Genomic DNA, 27228 nt, shown 5'->3' with positions numbered 1-27228 from the left:
TTGTCTTTCACTTTCAAATGCAAAATCATGCCTTTTCATATTAAAAGCCCCTAATTACCTTCAGGAAACTGTTACACTTCACATTTCTTAATTAGCTAAAAACAAAATGCAGATTTATAGCTGCAACAAAAGTCGAGTAACATGCTGTCCTCTGCGTTTGGGTGGTCCATTACCCGGATATTTACGATTTTCAAACAAATGCAGACAATTCATATATGTGAAATATCCATTTATTCAACAAGGAGACATACCGAAGACACACTTGGATTAAACACTTTAGTGCAAAGAAAGGATTTGTGACCTTTAGTAATTAAATTGAGACCCTTTGACCATAGTAGGATTATTAGAATGATTTTTACCATAATCGGCCGCAACAAAGTGTCTTTGCTTATTTAATGTCTTCATTAGCTTACCTGGTAATTCTAAGCTAGTTTTATAAAACACACAACAGGGCAATTTGTTGCTGCCGGTTATTTCCAGTAACATCTTTTTGCTTCTTGAAACAAATAATTTAAGTAAAACCACAGTCTTTACCTCGAAATTTAAATATGTTGTGCAATTGTTGATCTCACAGTTCATGAATTGAAATCGGTCCTGCAATACCTGAATAAAAAAAGCTCCTTGGAGCTGGTCATGATAGGTTGGCTAATTTCAAGGCAAAGTAATAAAGTAACAACAACAACGGCACTGTTCACATTTTTGAGGTAGCCAAGGTCAATTGTACAACTATAGCAAACGCTCAATTCCACAGAGTGCTACACCCCATTAAGGCTATTCTTTGTGGGGGACTGTGTGTGCTCCAATGTTACTAACTGGTGGACTTAAGAGGCAGTGACGAGGAACATGGTGCAAGCAGCTTCATAATTAAAAGACTACCTTAAGGTGACAAGAGGCAGCCACACACTGCAAAATGTGTTTAGGCGGTCACAATTCACACAGTACCACCATAAGGAGACACTTTTGTTCACCAAAGCCAAATGGTAGTCCCACCCATAGTCTATAAAAGATACTGGCATTTTTAAATAGTTTAAGCAGATACAGAGGAGTGACAGGTAACAGGGTATCCAGAACTTAGGTTTCTGTAGTATATGTGCTGTAAGACAAGGAGGATAATGATGTGTAATTGTTGCTCCATGGTCGTCCGGCTCCGGATCCCTGTGGCTCCGCTTGCTGCTGTTCCTTATATTTAATCAGTAGATTTTTGGCCTCCTCTGCATCTTCTAAAGAGTTCTCTCCATATGTTTCTTTAAGCCACAGCCGCAACTGCAAAAATGAAACAATGTACAAAATTAAAAGCCATGCAAATTAACAATTTACTTACCTTTGGTAATGCTCTGTCTGGTGGATATGCTAACTGCAGATTCTTTACCTTACAATAACCCCCAGGCGCCATACTGGATCTGGAAACATTTTAAGAGTAGTTGCCATGTGCTGAAAGGTGGTGTCATGCAGTAGCGCGCTGATTCTATACTGCCCTGGAAATGATGGTGACGTGCCATACTAAGTGCCACCCCAGCATTCTAATGGCAGTTTTTTTGTTTTCCCCTTCTGCTCTCAGGCATGGATCATAAACATTTGTTGGTAACAGTGTGACAAGTACTACCTTGATACCATATTTTGCATGTTAAAAATAAACAACTCCATAGAAAAGGGAGGGCAGTGAGTAACCTTCAGCTAGATAGAGCATCCATCAGAAAGAGCATTACTGAAAGGAAGTAACATGTTCATCTTATGGATACTTCTAACCACAGATTTCTCAGTTTAAAATAGATACAAAAGCAGTACTTCCCCAAGGTGGAGGGTCTGCGGAGAAGGGTCAGACCAGAAAGCCTTGCCGAAGTGAGCAGGCAGAGTGTTTTTCTGACCAGACATTACTGTCAAGGCAGTAGTGCTTCATGAACGAATGCACCAATGCCTGTGTCGCACCCTGGCAGTTATCAAGGTCAGGCCCCCCCAACTCCCATGCAATGGTAACAGCTTCACCCTGGACCTGCTGAAATGGGCTCACAGGTCTTCCAAGGGCCGCTTAAAACAAACAAAAGGACGGCCTACAAAGTTATCTGTAAGGGATCAGTGTCTTGGGCACCACACCAGGTTACAAATTTGTCTCAGTGTCTGGCATAGATTAATTTCGTGGAGGGGCATATGGTGTTGAGGAAGACATCCACCCCTTCAGGCAACAAACTAAAAGCAGTCAATTGCTGCTCTTCTGCTCAAACTCCAGATATAGAGGTAAAAGCTGCTTATATTTGGGTGGAGGACCCTGCCCTGCTGCTGAGACAGGTGATCCTTCTGAAGTGGTAGCCTGTTCAGAGGACAGACGCTCAAGCTCAGGAGTTCCATGCACTGCACTTTCCAGGCCCAGTCTGGGCCATTATGATGAACTGATACATACAATAGGAGGGTGAATAGTGAGAAATGAGCGCTCCCTACTCTATTTCTATATTCATGAATCCTATTATGTCTCACGGTGCAGCTGACTAGGGTCACACCCTCTAAGAACCCAAAACGACAACCACCTATTGTCAAAACATGAAAATAAATTCAGTTGCACACGTGACAATAAAAGAAAACCTATTTTCAATAGAGTAATCAGATTATATTATATACACAAATTATACAAAGATAATTCAAAGTTATACAGTTTAGACATCCAACAAATATTATCCTATTCTCTAGGTTTCCCAAAATCCAAAACAAAATGTATAGTTCCTTTGTTGTCATATCCTCAGTCCCAAAGTATATTGTCCATCAATCCAAGTTATGTGTCTTTATGTGGTTTAGTTCCAAAGTTACCAATTTGTGTCCTTGTGTGAACAGTTTCGAAATTATCAGTTCCATCCAACAACTTCCTCTTTTCTTTGTCTTTAGTCCCTCTGTCAACACGTGTTTCATCCAGGGAGTACCCCCAGGACTTCGTCAGGACTTCCTAATATAATCCTATATTCCATATACATTAGTTGGTATAACTGTGGCATGAGACCCGATTAATTGTATTCTTATAGCGCGAGTACGCTTGAACGCCGACCGCACGTGTTTTGCTGCTTCCGTATTTTAGACCCTGGTCTAAAATACGGAAGCAGCAATACATTTTGTTTTGGATTTTGGGAAACCTAGAGAATAGGATAATATTTGTTGGATGTCTAAACTGTATAACTTTGAATTATCTTTGTATAATTTGTGTATATAATATAATCTGATTACTGTATTGAAAATAGTTTTTCTTTTATTGTCACGTGTGCAACTGAATTTATTTTCATTATGATGAACTGAGCCTGGTTGCTCATGCTGTTCTACAGAACTCTGAGCAGGAAGGGCAGTGGTGGGAAGGCCAAAAGAAGTGCCTTGTTCAATTCCAGCTAGAATGTGGATCCTAACGAGTGTTCTTCTGGAAAATTCACCACACAAAATTGTTGACACAGCACGCTGAACTGTGGATAGAAAATCTAACCAGGAATTGTTCCAGTGGTTGGAGATGCCCTGCGTCACCTCTGGAAGTAGGCGCCACTCATGATCTGCCAGACATTTTCTCAGTTTGTCCACTCTGGCATTCGGGACCAACCCCCCGGCCAGGTGGCTGGGGACAAGGAAGATATACTGGTGATCTAACTTCTGACAGAGATGCAAAGGCTATTGGCACAGCACCCAGGACCTCACACTGCTCAGCTTGTCGGAGTATCATGACAGTGGTGTTGTCCACAAGAACTTGCACCAGCCTCCCCTGATGGACAACAGGAAAGCTTTCAGGTCCAGTTAACTGAACTGTAGTCCAGACAGAAGATTGATGTGGAACTGGTGCTTTGTCTTCAACAGGTAACACCCTGAACACCCAATACCAGTAGTGATGCATCCTCCACCACTGTCAGGTTTGGATGTGGAAGGGAGAGTGGCCTGCCACAGTACAGATTATGTTTGGTCAGTCATCACTGCAGATGGTAGGTCGTCTCCTCTGAAACCTATATAGTGTGTGAAAGGCATCCTTGATGCTGAATATGCTAGGACTTTTAACTCCACTCAAGGACTTGCATGTACCACCTGGCACAGCTGACAAGGAAGATACACAAGGCTAAGAGACCAAGACGACTGATAACCTGAATGTCCCAAACTTGTTGCGGTGGAGAAAAAGCCTTGAACTCCATGTCCAGAATTGCCCCAATAAATGGAATTCTTTTTGATGGCACCAAGAGGGATCTTGTCTAATGATGTTAGGAGTTCCTTCCTCGTACAAAGGTGTTCCACGACTGACAGCAGCCAGACCACCCTCAGCAGCTAGTCACTGAGATATGGAAATTAAATTCTCACCTCACTTTTAAGAACACCCAGGGGGCACCGGTGAGGCCGAAGGGGAATACAGCAAACTGAAAATGCTGTTGGCCCACTAGTCACAGGTAACACCTGGGACACCTGGCATATGAAATAAGCATCCTGCAAGACCAAAGACCCCAGCCAGTCTCCCAGGTCCAGAACAGAAAGGATCAGAGCCTATGTTAGCATTTTTAATTTGTCATCCTACTGTAAGACATTTGGGGACAGAGGTGCAAGAAAGGCCTCAGGCCCTTGCCCTTCCTCTAGACGAGGAAGTAACAATAACAGCAAACCTTGTCTTTCTCCAAGTTTGGATTTCACTGTATAGCATCCTTGGCAAGCAACACAGAAACCTTGTGTAGCATCAGGAAGAGATTCTTCCATCTGTCAGATGTAATGGATAGCCAACCTGGGAGGAAGTGCTGGATCTTGCCCCACCCTCAACCCTGGTTGGACATGCACTGTTGAAGGCAAACTACAGAAGTCTGTTGTCTGTTCTGGCTGGGGAAGAGGAGTTTGAGGACTAGTGCCCCTGTCGGTTGGGCATCCATGGCCCATAAAAGATTGGGCTGCTCCATCACTAGCTGGAAAATCTGTCTCTGCTTGTATAACACCCCCCTGGAAAAGACCCTAAATTTCCAGAACTGATGTGAAATTTCTGGTATCAACAGCCCCAAGAAACAAGCTATATTATTAGTTACCTATAGGACACACAAAGAACATGATTTCTAACAAATAATCAAAGTATCTGTGGGGACATCATTAAGTGGGACTGATGGGTCAGAGCTTCTGACCCAGGCCACAAACGTTGTCAAAATATTTGTTTAAATCTCACTGGTGAGCAGCTATAATTCTAGCACTTCAATTGCTCTCAGAGCTATCAGTGCAATTGAGGCATTTGCTTCCTTTGGTGACCCACATGGCAAGTCAAGTTTTGCCATCATTATAACGAGTGGGGAGCGAGCCATCAAGAGCATCATCATTATCAGTATCCTGAGGTGCATCCTGCTCTGGCAGGGGATCAGAATCAGAACCAAAAAGAGAATGGAGCCTCTGCTGATAGTTCATTCGGGACAAGTCACACAACTTGGAGTGGGATCTACACAAAGTCTGCACTTCACCTCCAGGACTCAAATCACCATCGGGTGCATTATGATGCATTTGTCACACAAAAGAGTTGTGTCCAGATCTAAAGCACTAAAGGTGCACCTTGTGCCTTTGACCAAGTTCTACTTTCTCCAGTTATATCACGACTTGAATTATGGAATTTTTAATGGGGGCATCATTCCCTAACATATTGTGGAAAGGTTTTCGAGTCAGTGAAGACCACCAAATTTGGGAGCAGAGCACCAAATCGATGTTGGAAGGCACAGAAAGAAAGAAACTGATATCACTATGCAGGGTTGGTGAATACCTGTCTGCATACAGGAAAGGAGATGCTATACCTGTTGGCACACAGATCCACTGCTACAAAATTCCCCGGATCCAATCTGGCGCCTGGAAGATTTTCTAATGGGAGGTTTGAAGTATCCATCAGTAAGTAGTATTTATAGATCAGGATAAAGTACATAAATTTCATCATCTCAAAGTGGCTAATGTCCAATGTAGGAGGAAATCGACCAGGTGACTTTATTTAGAAAAGATCATGCATTCCTGCACATGTAATCTTCAATTATATCAGTGTCAGTGACATAATCACAAAGTATAAACAAATAACGAAGAGACATCAAACTAATCCCTTCTCTCCACCACCCAAATAACCATGTCATCCAACCTCAAATTACCAGTGTGTAGCAAAAGAGAAATGGAATAGCGGGATTGCATTTAGTAACCAATCTTAATAATGATTTTCACGATGATTATGCACGGTTTGGAAGTATATGAAAACAGAAAAGAAAAGGGATCCAATGTTTTAACAACCCTCAATCCCTAAAATGAGCCTTGGATCACTTGGCATCCGAAAGCATTTCTGCGTGACTTACGATAGAAAATGCCCACAGGGTGGGAGCATGAATAACACTGAGGGTGAGCCGCAAAATACTTTAATACGATAGTATCTGTAGTGTCTACACCTTCTTGGCGCCCCAAAAGCAGCAATGTCATCCATCCACTTATTGGTCTGATTGCTACTGAGTAACCAGGTTAATAATGTAGCATTCCATTTTTTGTAAAATGTATTTTATTTTATGGTTTGAAGAATACAAGAAAAATATTTCTTATAGCTGCCAGTAAAGATTGAACCTTTTACTACTAAAATCCCAGACTTCTTTATCAGTTAAATAAAAAAACATAATATGCTTTATTAGACCTCAATGTTGAAATGAATGCAGGATATTTAGAGACAATTTCCATGGAACATACTTGAATACGCTATTTCACTTGAGGTTTTTGTCTTTAAGTTGGAGGCAATGCATATTTCATATTTTGTATTACCTGGAAATTTTGAATTATTTATTAGGACACTATGTCCCCGATTACGAGTGGACCAAATTTAGGTGTAGTAAAACAGTGGCTGAAAATAACAAATCCAGCTTGAATCCCTGCACCTAAATCTACATATGTTACTTTTTTGTCCCCTGAAAGCGCACCAGCAGGTCGACGCGGAATCACGGGGCCAAATCCACATGCCAAACTCCCCACTGCGGAGATAAATCTGCTCCCATATACCACCTGCTTGCTCTAAGCAAGTTATAACAGCGAGTGGAGGACATCTGTGGGACGAGGAGAACAACAGGGGCAGGAGAGGCTGTAGGCTGATATAGCGGGGAAATTTGTGCTCCCCATTCAGGTGTGGGAGGCAACTAGTGATTGCCAGGCTATACTTGTAGCTCAAACCACACATGATTTTGCCAGCCAGTGCTCCTATACCAGTAGCAAACAGTTGCCAGCACACTAGAACTCATGATCGGGCAGAGCGCACTGGGGAGTACCACTCTGCCGGATAAAATCATGCCCTAAAACAGTGGTTTCCAACCTGTGGTCCGGGGACCCTTGGGGGTTCGCAAAGCCTTCTCAGGAGGTCCGCGACTGCTTAGAAGATTAAAAAATATTAACAGATTAGGTCCCCAGCTTTCAGTAATGATTCAGTGGTGGGTCCCTGGATTCCAAGAATGATTCCGTGAGGTACCCGGGTTCTAGTAATGATAAAGTGGGTGTCTACAGAAGTCAAAGGGTTGGGAACCACTGCTCTAAAATGTAGGGGAAAGCAAACTAACTGCATGTAATGAAAACGTTTCTTACCTTTGCTTCCGCGCTTTGTGGTTGATACTCACTAACTGCAGATGACTCTTCATTGGAATATCCCCAGTCAACAGACTGGATCCAGAAACTTTTCACAGCAGTGCTCCCACAGGGTACTAGGTGGTACCATGCAGCTCCACACTGGTTTTGTACTGCTGTGGTAGTGATGGAGTAGTGCCACATTTAAGCACCACCCCTGTGCGTCAATGCCACTTTCTTGCTTGACTTGTTCTACTCTCTCAGAAGTGCAGCACAAAGAATTGGAATTACTAGTGCGTAGATCTCCAATTTGGGACATTTTTAGATGGTAAGAAAAAAACCACCCTGTAGAACACGGAGTTGGGAGGGTAGTGAGGAATCTGTGGTTATATAGAGTATCCACCACACAAAGCATTACCAAGGGTAAATAAATGTGTTCTTCTGATGGACACTCCTAACTTTAGATTCCTCGCCCTAGACTAGACACTAAAAAGCTCCCCTATGAAAAAGGAGGGTCTGTAAAGTGGCTGAGACCAAAAATGTCCTGCAGGACCAAATTAGCAAAATACCCTTCCCATCAGACCTGGTTATCAAGGTTGTAGTGCTCGTTCAAAAAGGCCCGCGTTGTAGTCTATCAGATATCAAGGGCAAGCAACCTACATGCCAACAGAGAGGGGGCAGCCTTTGCCTTGGTGGAATGCACCCTCAGTCGTTCCAGAGGCTGTTTTTTGACCAATGCGCAGCAGAATTTAATGCCAAGGAAAATCCACCTTGACAGAGTCATTTTCTGCACAGTCCTACTTTTCTTTGCACCAGAGACTGTCCACCTTTTGTTCTTTGATGTGATTTATGTAAAAGCTTAAAGTTTGTTGGGGGTATAGCCAATGGAGTAACTCCTCCACATTCGTGGGGTGAGGCGAGGCAAAGAACGTTGGGAGGGTGATGTATTGCCCAGCATGAAAAGGAGTCATGACTTTTGGCAAGAAGGTCGCCCTGGTCCTTAGTAATAGTTTAGCGTTAAAAAAGTGGTGTTGAGTGGATGCACTGAGAGGGCCCGGATCTTATTCATGCGAAAAGGAGAAATGATCACAACAAGGAAGATAGTCTTAAGGGTCCGAAGATGCAACAAGCAGTTGTGCATTGGGTGGGAGGGAGTGCGCATGACAAATCTCAGGACCAAATTAAGGTCCCACTCTGGCATCACAAACAGTTTGACAAAGACAAAACAAGCAACAACATATTTGACAGTTTGGCTTCCAAAGGGTCTGACTCCAAACCAGACCACAAATTTGTTCCAGTGCCTGATATAAATAGACTTCCTGGAAGGGCACTGTGCAGCCAAAATGACATCCAAAACTTTGGTTGCCAACTCAAATGCAATCAATTTCCACAACTCAATCTCCACACATGGAGGTGTAGATTGCACAGGTTTAGATATAGAACCTGTCCTGCTGTTGTGACTGAACATCCTCCCAATCAGAGGGCAGATGTCAATACTCTATAGGTCCTGGCATCATACTCTCCTGACCCAACTCAGGGCCTCTAGGATTACTTGAGCCTTGTCATTCCTAATTTTCTTCAAAACCCGGCCATGGGGGTTGAAGAGGGGAAGGAAGGAATACAGGAGTCCCATGTTGCACTCCATCTGAAGTGCATCTTCTATAGCAACCTTTGCTGGAACTCCAAAGAATGAAAGTTTAGACATTTTGTGCATCCTCAACAGTGGTGAAGAGATCTAGTCAGGGTTCTCCCCTTTGTTGGAAGACACCCTGTGCCACCTTGGTGTGCAGCCGCTATTTATTATCCACCAGCTACTGCTGGCTCAGCTTGTCTGCCCTGTTTCAAAGATCTCACCAGGTGGTTCACAATCAGGGAGATGCTCTGACACTATAGCCACTTCAAAGGTGCAAACCTCCTGGCAAAGGACCCAGAACCCCACTCTGCCCTGCCCGTGGAACTACCACTTGGCAATGGTATGGTATGATGGATGGTAAGAAGGCCTTCGACGCCAGACAAATGGCTCACAACTCCAACAGACTGATATGGAGCTGCGTTTCTGCCGGAGACCAGAGTTCTCTGATCTCCACCTCTTTCAGGTGACCTTCCCAACCCAGCAGTGACATATTGATCATCACCATCAGCTTTGGTTGGGGAAAGGAGAGGGGTGAGCCACTGGTCAGGTTGTGGTTGAGCAGCCACTACTGCAGATCGTGTACAACCTCCTAGAAACTTTGATAACATCCAATAGTTTTCCTTGGTGTTTGGCCCACGGAGACTTCAGATCCCACTACAGAGCTTTGATATACCATCTGGCAAAGTGGACAAGCAGGATGCATCGGGCTAACAGGCCAAGGTGCGACAGAGCTGCTCTCACAAAGTTCCAGGGCAGAGGCAGAAACATTGTGATCATAACCAGAATGTCCTGGAATCGGTGAGATGCAGAGTGGCCTTCAACTGCATCATGCCCAGAAAAAGGGAAATCCTCTGCAAAGGAGTCAGGTGTGACTTTGGCTCATTGATCAAGATTCCCAATTATGTAAGGAGGCTTATCATCATATGGAGGTGGTTTACAGCGGACTACGGCGAATTTGCCTTCAAAAGTCAGTCATTGAGGTAGGGGAAAATTGTATCCTCAGCCTTAAAAGATGGTCGGTGACCATGGCCATTACTTTTATGAACATTTAAGGGGCGCTGATAAAGCCGAAGGGGAGCACAGTAATCTGAAAATGCTCTTGGCTGACCTTTAACAGCACATAGGTCTGTAGTAATGCAGGACACACACATGAAAGTATGCACCCTGCAGGTCCAAAGCAACCATCTAGTCACCAGGATCCATGGTAGGCAGAATGTTGGCCAGTGTGAGCATTTTGAATTTGACTTTCCCACAGGAAGGCATTCAGAGGATGACGTTCCAGAATAGGACAAAGATCCTGCTTTGGCACAAGGAAATAGCTGGTGCAACAACTCGTCCCTACTTCCAAGACCAGCAACCTCTCAATGTGCCCTTTGGCCAGTAAAGTTTGCACCTCATGCAGCAAGATGGATAGGTGTTCTTCAGGAAACCGCTCACATGTAAGTCATGGTTTCATTAAATGGAAGCAAGGGTTCAGATGAGGCTGGCTCAAGGTGCATAACCTCAGTGTAGGACATTTGTCTTGACTTCAACTAAAGGCAGCTGTAGATCCACAACCTCAGTTGCACCCCTAAACACTGCAGCAAATGATGTACTCTCTGTTGGGGGTCCAAACGGTAAAAATAACACTATATAAGGGAAAGTATCCGGCCCACAAACCTCCTGCAAACCCAAATATATCATTATAGTGTGGGGGTAAATCATCTCCATCGTCATTTTCAGGCTGATCCAATTCACAGCAGAAAAAGGTGATGAAGCCTCAGTGGAAGGCCTTGTGGAAGAGGAATTGTTTTGTCTGAATCACAGAGTATGGGAACTGGTTGTGCTTGAGTAGAGTCTAGGCGTGACCTTGGTTGGAGTTGATGCTGACTCAGCTCAAGGATGGACACAGCAGAATCTCAACTTCTGGTGACATCAGGATTGATCTCAGCGGAGAAGAAACGAGTGCAGATGCGTGCTCGAATAAAATTCAGCACCGGAGTCCAGAGTTGGCGTGGAATCCAAGGCAGGTTCAATAGGCACAGGCAGCGCAGAGGGCTGATCAGCCAGCTGTAACAAGACTGGAAGCTTCTGCAAATCGTTCAGAGTAAGCTGCAACAGTGGCAAAAATATGTAGCATGGCCTCCCAAATGGCCTCGAATTGCTGAGGCCCTATCAATAGCCCATGAAATATAGGGTGCAACAGGACACACTCCAGACTTCTCTCTGGACAGAGAGTGGCAGGATGAGGTTGAGTCCATTTTAACTTCTCATGCTTCTTGGAATTTGGTTTGGACTTACTAGATGACGTCCACCATGAAGCGAACCTCTTGCAGGACCAACCTAAAAGGAGTCGACACCCTCAACTTGGAGCGTGATGTATGCGAAGTCCGCAATTTCTTTCAATATTCTGCAACATATAGCTGCACTTCACCATCCCAGATCGCTTTCACATGCGTGAAGGGAAAACTATTTGCATGGCAAAGTCATGCTCCAAACTCAAACACCAGAGCATGCTGCATCTGGGTCCATCACCGACCTCTGTTTCCGCTCATTATGGCATGGCTTCAACCATGTAGTCTTCGGTGCATTCCCTTACATACTGGGCCCAGGGGGGAGAACAAGATCAGCGCGGAGTCATATGACAACAACACCTATTGGCACATTAAGAGCAATGCTTTAAACTTCCAGACGTAGGCGGGGAACCTTGGAACCATTCTAAAGGTGAGGAATCTGCATTTATAAGTATCCATCAGAAGAGGGCTACTTAGCGTCAACTGTGATGGTTGAGGTAATTTGCCACTGGTGTGTTGGGGCCTGTCCTACTAGGACTCTGCAAACCTTACCAAGTACAACCCTTTCCTCATTTGGATCTCAGGGTACCCAAGACGAAAAGCCACAAATTTCTCAGGAATGTAGAGTGGGGTGCACAAGCTCAGAACTCAACAATCAACCAACAGACAAACCAACTTCAATATCCAGCCTCGTGTTCATTTTAAGAAAAGAAAGTACTTGTTAATCACACAGAGTATTAAATGTTACACAATTCAACTTGGTGGCAGGGCTGTGAACCTAGTTATGATTCTCCCCTGTGGTGTTCCACCTGAGTTCCCTACTGCTAATTTTATCTGGGCGAAAGCTTGAGTTCAGGTGCAGCCTTGAGTTTCCCTACAAGTTAAACACACACTTCACATTTTTATCAGGGTCCTTATCTCTGCTGGTGTAGTGGGTAAAACAGTCTCTACTTGCACCCCTGGAGCAGATCTGACTATCTCTTTGCCCTCCCTTCCCTCCCCCCCACCACAGGCATGGCCCGCAATGAGCAAAGAAAGCCCCTGGTGACAATAGGTAGGCCAGAAGCAGTCATCCAGCTTAGTACTGCAGTGCAGCAGACCAGGCATTCGAGTGCAGGTCTAAGCCTGGTTGCGGAAGCTTCGTCTGAACACCAAATGGGGGTTCTTCCCGAATGGGATAATAGGTTGGAGTAGGTGCAGGTGCAAAATGGACTGTCACAATCACTATGGCAGTTGTCGCCCTGATCAGGACGCCACAGTCACTATGGCAATTTATGCCAGAATGTGCAGATTCAGGAACCCTCAATCCAGTCAATGTAGTCACCATAACAGATGCAGGCCACCGGGCTAATACAGGCATGAAGACTTGAAGTGGTTTCAGGCCAGGAACTAGTTTTAAGAGACCAGGGGACCACCTGCAACTCGAGTCACTCAAAGCTTCCACTTAATCTGCTTCCTCTGGATATCTGTCAGCCCCTGAGACATGATGGGCTTGTCCTTGTGGACAGTCAGTACTCCTAAGGGCTGGAAGACTCCTTCCCCCCTCTTACCAGGCAGCTCCTTCAGAAGAATGTATGGACTTCAGGTGATGTCCCCTCACATCTGTGGCACTAGCTGTCAGGCAAACAAAAGCCTTGGTCACACAGAAGTATGAGTACCCTGTGGAGTACTCCCTAGCTTAGCCCAGAAAGGCTTGGGAGCTGGAACAAATTGGGGTGATTTGGATTGCACTCTTATGCACACATTTTATCTAAACAGGGAATATGGAGCCACTCCCTTAAAATTTAGGACGAATTTAGGGCGGCACATTTTTTTTAATGTCCTTCTCATGCTGCTCCTCAGGCACAGTCTTTGTGCTGTGCAGAGTAATGCTTCTCGGAGCAAGAAGCACTGAAGCTGTCTAAACTTGAGCACCCACACCACAGGCACAATTAAGTGTGAGGTTTCTGCACCTGGCTGTCATCAGCATCTCTGAAGCAGCAAATGGTGATAGACAAAAGGGCACACCTGACCCTGAAACATCCTCACCAGGCACAACAGAAACTGCAGTCCCACCCCCTCAACACTACCATCAACCAAGTGCCAATACTCAGAAAGAACTAATCATTAGTCCTCATAGAATTTTTAAAGTTAACCCTGTCTCCATCTTCCTTGATTCTGGGTTACCCACCTGACGAAGAACTCCTCAAAGTCTCCATAACTCTCTCCACTCAGGGTACTTTTTGTGTACTTTTGTACCATTCTGTAGCTCATCTTCTACTTTTGGTTCCCGCATTACTGATTACATTATACCCCATGTGATGTCACCTTAGTGCTTATTATGGATAGGTTTTTCCAACATTTGAGCAGAGGTCCCCAGTCGACCTGATTCGGCTTTCCTTCTTGCATCCTGCAAATTGTTGTGCATTGATGAACTTGTGGTTGGTGAAATGCACTGTGCTGGTTTGATCTTATTGTTTCCAACACTAGCCACATTTCAGTATTGTCTCCTCCTCTCCCTTATCTGGACTGATCATTGTGAATTCCTTTTAAACTTCAATTCTTCCCAACTATCTAGCCCTTCTTCTCTTTGCAAAAAACACTAACTGTGCTGGAAATTACTTTGTCCCTCTTCTTTTACCCAAAAACTCCCATCAAATATGCCTTACCTCTCAGCTTCCTTCTCGGAAGCCAATCATCAAGTTAACTCTTGGATTTCCTTCACTTAGAACCTACATGTTTTCATTACTTCTCTTAAAAATTACCCCACCATCGTCCGTCCAACCCCTGGTTTAACTAGGAAATCAATTATAGAAACGGATCAGCAAACAAGTAGAGACAAATGGTGATCCTCATATCCCCCTTCCGCACATTCTTTCCAGGGCTGCTCTCAGCACTTATAAAGCTCGTCTCCGCTTAAGTCATGCCTCCTTTTATAATGGAAAAATCATTCAGTCTGCCAATTCGGCTAAATATGTTTTAAAACTGTGTAAATCCTGCTCTGATCCAATGTGCTGTTCCTATTCCATTACACATCTCCAGTGACTCTATAATTCCTGCTTAACTTTTTATCATGATAAAATTGTCAAGGTTTGGTTCTCTCTTCTTCTCTGCCATAACCAAGTGTCCTGTCTTTATTCGAGGCCACCAATGCCCCACACCCCTCTCCTTAGAATCTACTCTGACTGAGGTCACTCCATTTGAGGCAGAAACTTTTAATCTCCTTTTAAATACTAAACTTGCCTCCCTATTGGATCCTGCACTTCCTATGCCATGTATTCTGCATTCTCTCTAATTATCCCTCTATACCATGAGCTTTGCAATCACTCTCTCCCCCAAGGTAAAGCTCTCTCTTACAACAAACACGCCTGGTGGACCTTCTCCTCAAGAAACCTTCTGCAGATCCTACGGTAACAGGTAATTTACACCCCATTTTGCTTCTTTATCAATAAAATTATTGGGAAAAGAAGTCAATCACTAAACTTTGCAGTTCGACTTTCATTAACATCCTCAACCCTTGAAAAGCTGGATTTGGGTCTTTGAATAGCACAATCTACTCTAATTTCCATTGTAGATGATCGCAGGCTGCTTACAGATCAAAGAGATTTTATATTGGATCCTGGGCTATCTCTGTGGTCGCTCACAATCAGTTTACATTCCCCTTTTCTCCTCTGCGTTTTGTAAAGTGTCCACGGATGTACTCAACTCTCTTCACTGCCACAATCTCTAACATTTATGTTGCCCCTCTAGCTCTTCTTATCTGCTTCTTTGGGCCTTTCATTCCTATGTATAAGACACATAGATCATCTTCTAACTGTGATGATCGATTCTCCTCCTACAGTGCAAACTTCCACCATTGTTTGGTTTAAGTCCTTTCTTGTAGGACTCAAAACTGTCTAAAAATCAATACCGATAAAATGGAAATGCTGATACTTGGTAATTCTACTACTTTACATGACCTCTTTATGTGGTGGCCTCCTGAACCAGCCCTCTCTCCTCAGTTAAAGAAATACGCAATTTGGGATTATGGTTCGATGACTGACTCTCCTTGTCCCACCATTATCTACTACTTGTGAGAAGAAATTCTTCCATTTCTCCCTTTGTCTTCTGTCAGCTGCTCATACAGTTAGTCATTCTCTCTAGGCTGGACCACTGTAACTCTCTATAATCAAGTCTTAACTGTTATCTCATTTGTGTATGTGCTGGGATGTTAGACGCACCCCATGCAGAATTGCCTCAAACAACTCTTTAATTTCACCAAAGAACTCCATCACATGTTTAGAGGTTGTGTTAATTCTAACAATTCGAACGTTTTGCCAAATTTGGTTTAATGCTGTTCAGCTGTTTTTACTTTAGCTGCAACAGAAGTTTCCTATGGGAATTAACATGGGAAATCAATGTATTGGGAAACCCCACATTTTCTTGGCCCCGCTTGATAAATCGACACAGAACTTTCCATGCTGGAACTAAGGTAGATGAACTTGTTTTCTGGAAAATGTTGTAGAGATATGTGAAATGGCGCCAAAGCTATCAGTGAAACAAAAGATGCTCTTACTATGGAAAGTCTGACCTAAATACCCAGGGTGGTCACCATTGGATAGTCATAGTAAGGACCACTTTTCCATAGGAAATGGTTTTTTGGTGTGCTTATAACTTTCAGGCCATGTGTTGAATCTTTGCAAAACTTTCCAAAAAAAGCCGCATTCACCTTAGCTCCTTCCTGGAAAGTTTTGGGGTGATCTGTCAAGCAAGGTCTGAAAAAACAAGGGGGTGGGGCACACAGATGTCCCAAAATGCATTTTCCTAATGCAGTTTTCTATAGGGAATATCAGATACAGCTACAGCTAAAATGTTATGATTTAACTTACATTTTCATCTAACTATAACATCCCTTTAATCTTTGTTTTTTCCAGTGAATTTCTAAGTTTTTTTAATGTAAAGTAACACAATATTAAAATGTAGAACTAGAAAGTCACTTTAACCTTTGTTTTTTCCAGCAAAGTTTTGTACATACACACACACATAAATATATTATATATGCACACACACACATATCCATACATATATACACACACGCACATAATATACACATATAACATGCCTACTTTCAGGAATCTCTCTTCAGCTGCTAATATGCTGTAATGTCATTCACAATCTGCTTCCGCGTGCAACAGCATGTAGCATGGAGCAATGGTTTAGCAATCCTCAGCCTTTAGATCCTTTCTATATGTGATAGGCATTCTGCACAGGAAGCATCCCCCTTTTAGTGACAGGGACTTTTGGACCAATGTGTGTTTTTTCCCAAAACATTTTTAATTTTGCATTTCTAAAAACTTTTTTAAACGTTCAAAGTGCCTGGCAGTTCCCCAAACACTGCTACAGGGTCCTCATCACCGCCTCCAGTGTGCTGGATCCAGCATGACCATTGCTTCCAGCCACTGTTTGTGAATAGCTTCAAACCATTCGGAGATGGCTAGCCTTTAATGCTCTCACACGCCTATGTGTAAGCACCTGTGGCCACCTTTGAATGAGCTACCAACCCCTTCTAAGGCATCTCCCCATGTGTGCACAAGCCAGAGCGGCCTTCTTTGCATGTTATTTTAAAGCGATCACAAAAACATTCACAGACTAAAGATTTACAAAAATATTTTAAAATAAAACATGCAGTGACAAAGCCACCAGGCTCGCTGCCAAGGTTAGACGCAGTGGCTTTGTGAATGCTTATATGTAGACAGCGGAAAGCATGTATACATTCTTTATCTGCATTGTTCGCTGCTTTATTCACCGAAATCGAGTAAAAGCCTGTTCTCTGTAAGCTATTTCTGTTTGATAGGCTATTTGTCAAGGGAGGCATGAAGGGCACTACCAACAGTCTGTTTTTTTTCCTTTCCAACTTTTTGTTGTTGTTGCTGGAGTAGCTTGGAAATTGTGATGTACGCAGGGCCGCGTGGGGATTAGGAAGCAAGAATGCCTAGTGTACTGAAAGGGAAAGACATTCTACATACGCGACTGTTGTGGGGACGTCCTAAGGACGCTGGTCCCCACTTTTCTCGTGTCTTCCCCAGCTGCTCATGATATTTGGCGCCCTCATTTTCTACTCTGTAGGCTACGGATGTTATTCTCAATTGTCTTCCGTTTTTCAAAGACTCATCGCTGCAGCAACTGAAACACGTTTCAAAAATATTATAAGTGAGTGTATTTTGATGGGGTGGACGTTAGTAGTGGTTGTCTTTCTGGAGACAACAGTTATTTGTTGCTTCTTTTACAACTTTTTTGACGGCACTTCCGCCCAGAAAAAGAGCACATGGTGGACTAACTAAAGACTATGATGCAGGAGTTCGAGGAGCCAGATTTTAGATAAAGATTGGTAATTTTTGTGCAATAATTTTGCAAGTTTCTGCGACGGGAAGGCAAGAGGAACGTCAGTGGCAGACAGTCATATTGCTGTTTTCATTCCTTCTTCGCAAATGATCACGCTTTGGAGACCGCCAAGAGAGACTGGATGATTAATGTTCTTGAATGTTCAATACATTTTGAAGGCCTTCTGCTCGGCATGCGGTGTCAATGTAATTTGGGGGGCCCACGGTCATTTTGATGATTTTACTGTTATGCATTCGAACATTTCTGCTTCTGTTGTAGGGATGTTTGAGGCCTCCTTGTAGGGATGTTTGAAGCCTCTTCACCACGAACTTTGCTCTAAATTTGTGTCTCTTTCAACAGCTGCCCGGAGGTGCACAAGGGGCTTAGTCTGGACCCCAGGCACTATTACTGATTTTCCCTGAATTTCCTGCGTAATTCCTTGTGCTCTGCATGTCACAGATATTTTTTAGAATATTAAATTACATTTCCTAGTCTTCCCGTTGCTCTACTGAGGGACCCGTTCTGGCTCCTAATATTACTGATGATCTAATTTTTCCCAAAATAAACTGGTTATTGTCGAGGTGTTGTGTTGCTGGGAGGACACAAACATTCTACACAATATTAAATTATTTTTTTCAGTCTTCCTGTGGCTTTTCTGGGGGCCGAGAGGTGTCCTGTCTGACCTCGCAAAACTTTTTTTTTTTTTAAATTCCCTAAATTTGCAGGATTTTGTCCTAGAGTTGTGTTGTGTGTTGGCCACAGATATTTTTCTAGAATAGTAATCAATTTTCCAAGTAAACCCAGTTGCTTTTCTACAGGTAGTGTGGACTCCCTCTGGAGTAGATCGTTTTACTGTTCTCCATTTCTTCCTCTCAAATTGTAGAGTGACACACAATATTTACTAAAACACAAACTTAATCTTCCCAGTCTCCTTGTTGCTCTCCTAGGATTCGAAAGGGCCCTGCAATTGCAGCTATGTACAGGGTCTTGGGCCTGTGTGTCAGTGGTTTTCAGCGGTTTCTTATTATTTTATTGGTACGGTCGGCATGGGGCCTTGTGTTGTATCTATGCAACAGATATCACTCTGGACTTTTCTCTGATTTGTTTTTATATTTTTACCCCTCCCATTGACAAGAGTCTGGGCCCCGAGTTTGGTCCTTGGATTTAGACTGTATTTTAAATTTGGGAGACCACACATTGCTGCTAATTTGTTTTCTTTAATTTATTGCATGAATACATGGGCCAAGGGTGATGGTCTGCTGTCAGAACTCCTTTCAGAGGGTCATGGGGACACTGGGGCTACTGGGACCAATCTGGTTGGTTGAAGCCTTTCACTCCTGATAGCCGTGGCCTTACCTACAAAGAATCCTGTGCAACTGGACCAAGTACCCCTTCTGCATGTAACTCTCAGTGGTAGCTTTGGGGAGGGGAGTGTACATAGTGAACATGACCCATAAGTCAAAATGAACTCAATAATGTCAATAAATCAATGTCCAGTTGCATACTTATTTTTATATGAAAAATTTATTTGTAACGTTAGGCATTCGAAGAAGTCTACGAAATTCATAAGCAACAACACAATCCCATTGAGGTTAGGGCTCTAGTGTTTATCGGGTAAACAACTGTCCCACCCCCTTCTTGCTATGTGGTCTGGGGTTTTCCCCATTCACTGGTGGCCCCCTCAAGTGAATGTTCACTAGTAAGCCTTACTCTAGAGTCTCCTTTCATTCCTAGGAAATAGTCAAAAGAGTCCATGGTGCTGTAAGCACCGTTAGCAGCGAGTCTAAGGGGCCTGACAGGCCCGTTTCAAGTATTACCTGCTTCAGCAGCATGAAAGCATTCGGCGTTTCAGCGGGTGCCCCCACCGCGGGCACTGACAATGATCTGATCCTATTCAGTGGATGTGGGCTGCTTGCGGGACATGTGTGGAAAGGTTAGTTGAAATTTGTAAAAGTCATATTGACTTTAAACAAGTGGAAGATCTGGAGTTAAGCCTTTGATTGCTGTTTTTCCATTTTTATATACATAGGTATGTGGAAGATTTTTCAGTGAATGGAGATCTTTCCTCCTTTGTTTGAAAGTTTTTTGCATTCATTTTTTTAAATATTTTTGTTATTTGATGTAATTTGTATATATATTTTTTGAGATAATTAGTGCATTTTATACATACAACTAATATGAGTGAGGACCACTCAGCTTGTCTATAAATTGAATCATAAAATGTGGTTTGTCATGATTTAGTCTCCTACCAGTGATTAATTTGGGTTTTAACTTGCATTTACTGGCAAGTATATGTTTTCCAGCTTTTCTTTACTATTTTCTTTGCCCATGCAGGACACGTGTCAGCACCCCACAGGCACAGATCTCTCCCAAGTTGTGCTGCTGGCCTCAACAGCAAACAGAGGTGCCCCAGGCTTCCCCTGGTGAGCTAAGTTCCCCTCCTCCCCACACAAGGACAGGGGTTTGATTTTCATTCTCTCAACAGGATACCAACGAAAGAGCCAAGTCTTCTCTGCCTCCACCGGAGTCCAATGTGCAAGTCTTAGTACTCAATTTCGACATGCAGGTCGCACCTTTACTTTTCCCAGGCAGAGGCCAGAACTTGGCAATACTCAGGACTGGAAGCCCCTCATGCATACAGGATTGCTTCAGTACCTGCTGGCAAGGTATGGACCTGTCCTGTAGAATCACCCTCTATCATGGTGGAACCTCCTGCGGCACCGCTGGCAAGGTGTGGACCTCTCCTGTACAATCACCTGTATCATTCCTGGCATATGGTGGTGCGCCTAAGGCTCACACGTCATGGCGCTTTGTCAGCACAGTCACTTCTCCAGTGGTCTCCTCTGGCATACGGGGCTTACTGCAGTGAGGCAGTACAGACGTTGCACTTCCCACACGACACTCAATGCATAGCTCAGTCCTCAGCGACCTTCTCCTCGTATAGGAGGGTCGCCTATTCACTCCTGAATACAGGCAAGGACCCAATCAGTGCACAGCAGTACCTTCACACCCCGAGTTCTCTCAACAGGACTCTCCAGTGGACCCTCTCATGCTCTCCTTTTCCTCACATGGGACACTGGTCTTGGCAAGTAGGCAAGCACTAGTGCTCCAGAGAAAGTGGTTTTGGTTTCTCTAGGTGATGTCCCCTCACCCAGCAGGGAGACTAGCAGGCCTTTGCCCCGAGTTCTGGTCACAGGCAGAAGTCTTGCAAAGCCTCCCTTTCTCCCTCAGCATGTCTGGCTGCTTGGCAGAAGTTATTTAGCGGCTGGTTCTTTGAAGTTTTATGTGGGAGTTCTGCTTCTTTTTAAGTGTACTTTTCTCTCTCTTCTTCCTCTTGAAAGGCTGACTTTCACAGCAGGAGAGAGTTTGAAGCTGATTGTCTTACAGCACAGGATATAGGAGTGACTTGACTTCACACCTAGATTTCAGCTACAGTGATATGCGCAGAAAAAAGTTAATCCAGGGCTCCCAGCCCTATTCTTTATCATTCCCATATCAGCTCCATCTCCTTCCTGAGATGTGTCCATGTCCTTCTCTTCGGATATATCACTGAATCAAGCATCACCCTTTTGCAGTGTGCAAGGCGAGTCTCTCTCTCTCTCCCTTACGCCAGTGTGTCCCACCCAGTTCACAGGAAAGCAGCAATGCACAAATCTGTCTGGGAGGTTTCCTATCCTCCTCATGTCTTTACTAGGCAGGCCTGGGCTTCCTCAAATAGAACCTGGGTCCTCCTTGTAATGCCCCATTGCAGGCACATTTGACCCTAGTGTACATACACAGCACACATTCTGTCCAGCACCCTCACCTCCATGTCCTGTGCCAGGCACACATAGATCCAGGATACACAATCACTAAGTCTGCAATGCTCAATATTGTATCCTTTCTGTATTGTGGCATGGTTTGCTATATGCAAACTCACACACTGCCAGCACATACACTCACCATGTGTGTGCTGCACAACACTCCACTGGTCGTGTATTGTACTTCTTGCAAACACACATACACCCAAGCACATACTTTCATTACACACTCACTGTACAGCACTACATCTCTCTTGTAATGTATTCTTTGCAGGCATGCATACACTGAAGTACTTCCTTTAACCATGCATGTACTTCACAGAACTGCTCTATCCCTATGCTACACCCTTAGCAGGCAAACATATATCAAGCTCAGTCACCACTCTTGCACTACTTAGCACTCTACATCTAACTGATGTAGGCCAAGGGTGAGTTAAGCACACAGCAGTAGAGCTTTTAAAAACAAGGTGAGTGAGTCTGTAGGCTTTACTCCAGTGACACAAGCTAGAAATGACCTGTTCATTCCTACTGATCACTACATGCGATGCTGTCACCACCATGCTCATGCTGTTTAACTCTTGGTGAAGGTGGTAGCCTTCCACCATTATGAAGTTAGCGCTTTGGGTCCACTCCCGGTCCAACAATACCACAATCCGTGAGACAGGCCTATGTCATGGTGCATAAGCATGATCCGCGCTTGCCTATGACAACAAAAATCTGAATTGGGGATCTAGCCAATAGTTTGGACAAGTAAATACTGCTCACAAAAACCTGTTACCACTATGAAAGTGTCCAATGACAAATCTTGAGGTTCCTGAACAGACCACCAGCACTGCAGTCTGGCCTCTAAATTAAGCAAAGAATGCACCATTGTGGTCCTACTGGTGCAGCCAGTCCTCCATGGCAGTAAAAAGTTGGAAGCATTACTGGACCCAATGTAGCAGCATCACCACCACCAATGACTGCAGTACGTCCCAAAACAAAGTATTTTCCTCTCAGCTGTGGTAGCAGCAATCATGGCTGGCACAGAACCATCCAAGCAAAGAGAACCGGAAGATCATGTACATGTGAGCTAGCATCACAGTAAGAGGTTGCAGTCATTGGTCTGCAAAGAATAATCTTCTTTCTCAAGTCCAGGTAATGGTGATAAAGGCTGGACCTTTGGATTTCTTCACTATTATTGACAAGATTCAAGAACACATAGAAGTGTTTATAATTTAGAAGGCGCAAGTGTGTTATGGAAGCCAGGAGCACATCTAAGTACTAGCTGTCTTTTGACCCATGTGAAAACCAAACATGCACACAAAGGGACAGAGAAGTCAGCTGAAGGTTCACCTTTATGCACCTTGGTTGTAGGAAGAGGAGATGACGATAGCAACGGTAGTGGGGCACCATGCCCTGGGACACACAGCATGCATTCAGAATCGGTAACCTCTTCCTGGCACACCCAAGGCACAGTAACTTCATGGAAACTAATTCTGTCACGATGCCACGATTAAAAATACAAGCCACTCTTAGGACTATGTAGACCAAGTAACCACTGTAGGCCTCAAACCAACTTTCAAATGTGTTACAAAGTAAACCTGTGACCCGCCAAAACCTCTTGGTTTACAGGAAGGCACATAGTTGTTTAAGAACAGTAAGCAGAATTTACAGTGGACTGAGCTCCACAAGCCCATCGATTTCTAATGTTATCACTAAAATTCATTCTTTGCATTTATGTTTATGGAAACAGTGAACTAAGGATTGGGTCTGCTGACAGAGACCATCTCGACCACAGTAGTGATGGGGCTTTGTTTTTATTTTATGGCCCTTCTAAGAACTGCTAAACTCTAGGCATGATATAGTATGATCTTCCATGTAAGAACAGCATTAGAGTGTGGTGTCAGCCCAGGAGTCAGTACTTTTGAGATGCAGGGCACCCTATAGTCATATCCGGTTACCTGAGGTGAACTGAGCCTCTGGGGTCAAATTTCATTCAGACTTATGGCTTCTGGCACTTTGGAGTGTACTATGAAATTAGACCACGAGATCACCCCAGGGGATGTGCACAGGTCACATTTGTGTTGTAGTACTGAACATCACATGGAGTATATAAAAGCATGTAGAAGCGGTAAGTGGCCCTCTACGAGTAGCATCTGTGAGGACTGTTCAGTCCCCATGGGACGGGAGACTGGGAGTAACGGACACATAATTATATTACTGGACAGTGCATTTACTTCCCATCAATGACTGGCTATACATGGAAAGAGACGATCCCACGACCCGACTCAAATTTAATTGAGAGAGGTTAAGAGATATGGGGTGCTGGCTTTTCTGTACGGTGCCAGATCACCAGAAGACCTTCTCTACATTACAAAGTTAGTGATCGATAGTTGGGGTGTGGCCCTAAAATGTATTAAATGGCTAAAACAACTGGCTCGGGTAATCCTGGAAGAGGGTAGGGAGAAAGAAATGGATACCTTCAGTTTCGCGGCTACAATGATTTGAGAACAGGGATAGAATAGGGCATATCCATTTTGGGGGATGTGTAGGTCCCTAAGCACATATGAAACCGTTCGCCCACGTGGGAGCGGAGTACGACCTCCACAAAGCATAATTTTTCAGATTTCTTCAATTATGTCATGTGCTGGAGAGATATAATGTGGCTTTTCAGCTATATTCTAGATCACAGCCCACTCAGGGTCAATCTGGCTCTTGAGGTGACAGAGAGTAAAGGCATCTGGAGATGTTTCAGAGCACTAGTGATAAATGCAACAGTCCAGCTCTTGCTCCTGAGAGAACAATGGGAAACGGATCTAGGAACACTTGTTGATGATGACTGACTGGAAGCCGAGACGGCAGCTAGGCCTCAGGCAATGTCCTCAAGGCTGCACCTAGTGCAATTTAAATATTTTTGCCGAATTTATTATACTCCAGAGAAACTATATAAAATGCATAAAATCTCTGACGTATGCAGCCGCTGTGGGTCAGAAGTGGCAATCTTGTAGCACATGATATGGGATTGTCCTTAAATTCACACATTCTACACCACCCTACAAAGCATCTTGGGCTTCCTAGTGGCACCAGATTCCCGTAGTGCCCTTTTAGGTATCCACCAAGTTCGGGATGGTCAAATGGAGCAAAAATACTGTAGAACATAGGTTACCTAAAGGCTAAAAGGGACAACGCTAAACACTGGCACTCACCAGCAACTGCTATGCTGGCAGAGTGGCACCATGGTATGGACCAATGTGCCCTTGCGGAGGCCATATTATATGAAAGCCATGGTTGCCCAGCAAAACAATTTTCAAGATTTGCTGCAGCAAACTGTATGACATTGCACTTCATGATGCAAAAGGTAGTACCTTGTTATTTATCTCGATGTTCATTTGGGAAAGCTGTTTCAATCAGCATGATGTGCTGTGAAATCGGCTAACTGGCACATGTTAATTATGTTTGCCTTCCTCATGTAAAATGATAAAAATAAATTAAAAAAAACACATGTAGACAGTCAACAGGATTTCCAGCTTAGCCACTAAGAAAGCAGCTTTGCAGCATGAATCAGACACATTTGCAGCAGTTAAGACTTCTTCCCTTTGCATGACTATTGAGCACTTTCCCTGGCAGTTGCCCTCTTGATCTTTCCCACTGTTATTCAGGCCTGGTCCTCCTATGGCTTCTATCACCAAGGTTAATGATCATTTTGAAATTATTTCTCACTGTGTACAGGTAACTTCACCTAAGAGGTATTAGACCAATACATGACAGAAAACTTTAAATGCACAGCACACAGAGCAACAGCAAGGGGACCATTAAAACAACGGTAAGGAGAGGCTGTATACACAGAATATAAAGCATCGAGTTACATTTGGAATAACTAACTCTAATCATGAAAATATATTAAAGAGTCTGGAAGGAGCAATGGTAACTAATCCAGACAAAAATCAAGAGGTCCTGAAAATGTAACAAATTGGAGTAAACAATGGACATACTAGACAGGTTCACTTGAACACAATACAGACAGAGGTTATGCCGAAAAGGGGACAAATCAGGTAATTACTTTCTTGGTTACTCAAGAAGAACAACCACAAAAACGAACATTGTCACCGAAGGGCGATAACTACAATTTTATCAAGGAATACTTGCCAGAACATTAAATATGAACTGATCCACCGGATATCATGCAGATTTGTGCACATACTTGCTGCCATCCTGGATCACATTAACATTGCTCGGTATGGAAATGATACTGGTAGACAGGCTCGGAATCCAATTATTTCAAAAGGGTGGTTCTACTATATGCTTAAATAAATAACAAGTGAGAATTAAAACCAGCTGAGAGAAATAGGGGGTGGTGCGGGACAGGGGTACCTGTGCTCCTGTCCCCTAAGCTGACAGATAAACAAATGATGAGCAGGCTTCAGAGATTGCAGAATCAAAGTTGGAGACGCGGTTCAAGTTACGCGCAGACTACTCCACAGTCTATCTAAGAAAACCTGAGAAATCAGTACCATTTTTATGGAATGACACCCATACCCAAACTCCGGGATTCAATGTGAACCAGACCAAATCCTAGAAATCCATGTGACGCATAACACAGAGAGAAAGGTGGATTTTAATATTGGCAGAATGGTCGAAGGTGCAAGAAAATTTTGGATTTTGGTATCCGTTTTTGTAATGGGAAAAGTTGCTCTACCAACAAGGGTAATTTTGCCAAGATGCCCTTACGTCCTTATAGGCACAATGTGCCTTATAGCAGCCAACATTTTTAAAGATAAAGACTATGCTGTTCTGGGCAGTAAAACACAGCAGGATAAAATCAGATATAATAAAACAACCGAGGGCATAGGAGGGCATAAATCTGCGTGGCATAGAACTATTTTAAATGGCTGCGCACCCATAACACTCAGCAGGCTAGTTAGACCTCTACGAGACTTGCTTATAAAGAGTTAGATTATACCAAATGAGATCCCATACGTTAATAGACAAATGGTAAAACCTATAAAAAGTTAGTTTAATACAAAAGGTGATAAGGACACCACCATTTGCAACTTTAATGTCAATATGATGCCGCAAATCCATTAATTAATTTAAGCAAGATAGGACTATAGCCAGATGGATAGGAGGAGTATGTAAAACGAGTGGACATTTACGAAAATTGAACTTTTTAATATTCAAAAGAGCCCAAAGACACTTTAGTGTTAGACTAGGACAGTTTGTACAATATGCAAAACAGCAGGAAAAATCTGGACCATATTCTCAGAGGCATCAAATGTACCAGCATTGATAACATGAATATTGACACCAGGGTCTGGCTTTTTAAAGCAACAGAACTATTTAGGACCCTAAAATGGGTAAAATAAAACCACTTATGAAAACTGGGGGAAATGAGACAGACTGCCCGGACTCACTGACTTAAAAGGAGAGGAACACCAACTGCCTCAAAGAAAAAGCAATATCAGGCAATGCCTGATTTAGAGTGGTACAATGTAGTTACCTTCACAGAACCTACCTACCCTGGTCAAATCAAAAATGATACACCAAGTACGATTTTGTCCACATGGCATGATCATGCATAAAAGTAGAAGTAAAATAAAAGAATTTTAGCAAGCAACCCCCATTACAACCAATGGCCTAGTCTGCAAGACGAATAGCATCGCCAGCGTACGTTACCGGC

At 43.5% G+C, this 27228-nt stretch overlaps 1 protein-coding gene across 2 annotated transcripts in view; it reads right to left on the bottom strand.

Moving 5' to 3' along the window:
• Positions 1 to 214: 214 nt before the first annotated feature.
• DUSP22 (dual specificity phosphatase 22) overlaps positions 215 to 27228 on the bottom strand; it is a 463313-nt gene continuing 436299 nt past the window's right edge. For both annotated transcript variants that reach the window (XM_069217750.1, XM_069217759.1), the window contains one exon: positions 215 to 1263. In XM_069217750.1, the coding sequence (XP_069073851.1) occupies positions 1072 to 1263 (192 nt within the window). In that variant the 3' untranslated portion in view covers positions 215 to 1071. The remainder of the gene's footprint in view (positions 1264 to 27228) is intronic.

This window comes from Pleurodeles waltl, chromosome 2_1, assembly GCF_031143425.1.
Source record: "Pleurodeles waltl isolate 20211129_DDA chromosome 2_1, aPleWal1.hap1.20221129, whole genome shotgun sequence".
NCBI classification, from domain to species: Eukaryota; Metazoa; Chordata; class Amphibia; order Caudata; family Salamandridae; genus Pleurodeles; species Pleurodeles waltl.
The sequence above is the reverse complement of the archived record's forward strand: the minus strand, read 5'-3'. Positions and strand labels throughout refer to the sequence as shown.